At 50.4% G+C, this 3,964-nt stretch overlaps 1 protein-coding gene across 1 annotated transcript; it reads left to right on the top strand.

The window, feature by feature from the left end:
• Window positions 1-302: 302 nt before the first annotated feature.
• LOC123189675 (uncharacterized) lies at window positions 303-2,117 on the top strand (the record flags this gene model as incomplete). The annotated part of the gene is given in 1 exon segment (XM_044602146.1): window positions 303-2,117. A coding segment is annotated over 1 exon segment (1,585 nt), but the record flags the coding sequence as incomplete, so codon positions are not given.
• Between the last annotated feature and the right edge of the window lie 1,847 nt (window positions 2,118-3,964).

Raw genomic sequence — 3,964 nt, 5'->3', positions numbered from 1 at the left:
AAATCTCAACTCCGACAGGTCCAAAACCCAAAGCCCCAGCCAGCCATGCCGACCGGCTTGGCCACCCCCTTCCCCTACCCCAAACCCCCGCAATCCCCTCGCCTCCTCCACCGCAGCCGCCGCTGCTCCGGCCACCGCCTCCTCCTCGCCACCTCCTCCCCCTTCCGCCCAGACCCCACACCCCTCGCCTGCCCCAGGCGCAAGCGCAGCTCCGTCGCCGCCATCCATGCCTCCTCCGACCCCGCCCTCTATTCCTTCCCCTCCTCCCCGACCCCGCCTCCGCGCCCGCGCCCGTCCCCTCTGGAGCCCCCCTCCACCGTAGCCCGCGCCGGCCGCAGCAAGAAGAAGCCCGGCGGCGGCCGCATCGAGGGCGGCGGCGACGTGCGGCGCGAGGCCAAGTCCCGGGCCAAGCGCCGCAGCCGCCGCCTCTCGGAGAACGCCTTCTACCGCCGGAAGCGCCGCGCCGCCTCGGGCCAGGCCGACACCTTCACCGACGAGGAGCTCGAGATGATCGGCCTCGGCTACGACCGCTCCGTCCGCTTCATGGACGGGCCCGACGACCCGCGCCTCCGCCACCCGCACGACTGGTACAGGTTCGGCGCCTTCGGGCCCTACTCCTGGCGCGGTATCGTCGTGGGGCCGCCCATCCGCGGCCGCTTCTCCGACGACCGCGTCTCCCTCATGTCCGAGGTGGCCGACCACGACGAATGGGACCGCAACGAGCAGTTCGAGATGTCCAACCAATTTTCACACCGTCTCAACGAGCTCGATGATGCCGTCGGCTTCCGGTACTACTGGGTCTTCGTGCGGCACCCTAGGTGGCGCCCCGACGAGCCACCATGGCAGCAGTGGACGCTCTCGGCCGAGGTCGCCGTCCAGGCCAGCAAGGACCAGCGGCTGGATAAGTGGAGCCTCATGGGCCGGTTTGGTAACTCGACACGCGAGCTGATCACGCGCTGCGCGGCCTGGACGCGCCCGGACATCCTATATGTCAAGCGTCCGCTGTACCAGTCGAGGTTCGAGCCACAGGAGGAATTCTTCAGTCGGCTCCGCCCGTTGGTTGATCCCTCAACCGAGAACCAGTTCTTGTTTGACCTTGAACAGGATGGCAGGGTCATTCAGACGACCTACTTCGGGGGCCTTTGCAGGATTGTGAAGGCAAGCCCAAAGTCTTATGTGGATGATGTTGTAAATGCATACTCGAAGCTGAGTGAGGCGGATAAGTCATGCTGTCTGGAGTTCTTGCTCACAAACCATCCCATGGAGCTGCTCCACCCATACACCAAGGAGTGGAAAGTCAAGCTAGAGGAGATGGAACTTGGGTGTGATGCGCCTGATGAGAGTGACGATGAGGGTGGTGATGAGATTGGAAGTGAGATCATTGATTGGGTTGAGGATGAGGAGGTTGATGTGATTGATGATACCGAGGATGATGTAGACAACGACTATGAGGATGAGGAAGTGGTTGATGTCAGTGAAGAGGTGGAAGCAGATGAAGTAATAGAAAGTAGTGAGGAGAATGAGGACTACTGGGACGAGCAATGGGATAAAGCGATGAAAAGTAATGATAAAATGGAGAAACTGGTCAAGAACAGGGTTGAGAAATCATATGAGTATAATAAGCGGCAAATGCAACAGCAGAAAGATATGGAATCGCAAATGGGCACTTCCAATACAATGATTATGCAGCAGGAGCAGGCCGAGGAGGATGAGGTGAAGCTGGTACAGCAGGAAAGTGCAAGGAGCAGAAGTGCGCTGGTCAGAGTGAAGCGCGAGCCCCCTCCAGGGCTCTTCCTGAGGGCGGCTGTCCGGCCATTCACTTACAGGAATCTTGTCAAGGAAATTGTTCTGATGAGACACCAAATTATTGATGGAGAGATAGTTTAGCTTCAAATTTTCAGCAACTGGAGAATTGCAGAGACTGCGCAAACAAGGTTCTGAAGAAGCATCTTCCTTGGTTATTTAAAATGTTTAGCTGTATTTAGGGCGTGTTGATCTTCTTTGTAGTTCTGAACCTAGGGAACACACAAGTCATGTAATTCTTCCCCTGCAAAAGTTTATAATGAATTTGAGACTTGAAGCTAATGTTTCTGATATATTGAGTTCTCCCCTATGAAGTTTGAGTATGGCTTAGTTCATGTCTGGGGTTGATTTTTCTTGGTTTGGTTATTATAACAACTGTTACTATCTAATGTGGCTTATGGAGTTATTTCCATGTCACTTGCCCCTCTATATAATCAACAAAAACCAGGCTGATCAACTGAAACTCAGAAGAATAGACAGCCACAACGGCCTACAGCAAGCTGGGCATCAAGGCGATGCTGCTAAACTATAGGCTGACTGTGCTAGGCAGTCTGCTTACACATAAATAAGAAGATTCAGAAATTTCTCAAAAAATCAGCAATCAAGTGTTTTACTGAGCTAAAACAATGGCAGATCTGATCTCAGCTGAATGTGAAGTGTTAGCCATCTAGCAACTTTTCTTTTTCCTGATGAAGACATTCTGAACATGCCCTGAAAATTGTCCATCAACCATTCTCCCTTTCCCAAAAGCTACTAAAAAGCCATGACAAGAACTCCATGCCGACAAATTAACATGATTTTTAGCTTCCCCTCGAAAAATTATGCGGGAGCCTTCAAGAATCCGCAGAGCCAGCTTTACATTTTAAAAAAAGAGTTGTAAAGCTCGACGATCGAACCGATATCCCATGATCGAAAGGGCCCTTGCCATGAGATATAAAAATCCCCCTCAAGTTTTGTCAAAAGGTGAATGATCAGCAGACAGGATTAGAAGGCCTACACATGACGCTAGAATAAACAATGGCTAAGAGGCTTCAGCTGGAATGCTCTTTAGGCGGGCGGCAATAAGTGAAAAAATGATTTAACCTGATGCATGCACCACATCTAAGCTTTAAGCCACCAAATTTGCTTTAAGATGTTGATTATTACACCAACCAGCAATGAGAAACTACTGCCCCTCACTGGAGTCTTACTCACCTTTTGAAGAAGCGATGTTTGGAGTTGCTCAACTATTCCTCACCAATGGCAACTCTGTTTTGGATGACCTGCAAGCACTATTCCTACTGCAAACCATGCTGCAACTTCTTGAGGAGCTGATGGCTAATGATTCAACAGTTAATGAAATTCCCTCCTGCTATGTGCCAAAGCTCATTATTCCAAAATGGGAAAGGCTATGGCACTGTAGCTGCAAGCAAGTGGGGGGCATCAGCACCTTCTGCTTGATATGCTGATTTTCTGCTGACCCAGCACACAATCAGTTAAGAGTTCTCAACACTCATTGAATTCAAAACTCAAAGCTATATAACAACATCGACACCATAGTACAGTGATACTTCAGAACTGAAGAATTTCAAGGCTATCTACAGTTCTACATCATGTATATTCCCCCGGTTTCCTGTGAGAATTAGCTCATATATAATATCCTGACTTGCATATTTTGTTGACAGAATTTATGTTACAGGATGAGATACTGAATCCCAGTTCACTGAACATTCCACTAGATTCTCGCATTCTGCCGCTACGGGATACGACACTGCAGCTCTACGGTCAGTGACCCATACAGTGTACGTCTTTGCTCCAGCATTGCAGTATTGCACGCATGGCAATGATGCTAGGAAAGTTCTGTAGCATCCTCTGGAGGACACCCTCATCCTGCTGCCTTTTCTCAATTTTCTTCTGCAGCAGTGGCAACCCAATCTCCAAACATGGCATGTTCTCCCACAGAAGCCTCTGATTATCAGTAGAATAGATGGGACCATTGGACCCAGGAAAACCTAAGTACCCCCTCTTTGCAGCATGGTTCCAATTTTTAAATCGGTTCAAGTATGAAATCCAGCACCAAAGTGCGTACTAAGACTCCCTGAATGTTTAAGGACGGTTATGCCGATGTATTTTTTTTTACGATAAAGGCTCCGAGGTCCCCCATTTTGATTCCATCTTCTTT

The sequence above is a fragment of the Triticum aestivum genome, chromosome 2A (assembly GCF_018294505.1).
Source record: "Triticum aestivum cultivar Chinese Spring chromosome 2A, IWGSC CS RefSeq v2.1, whole genome shotgun sequence".
Classification (NCBI taxonomy): Eukaryota; Viridiplantae; Streptophyta; class Magnoliopsida; order Poales; family Poaceae; genus Triticum; species Triticum aestivum.
The sequence above is the reverse complement of the archived record's forward strand: the minus strand, read 5'-3'. Positions and strand labels throughout refer to the sequence as shown.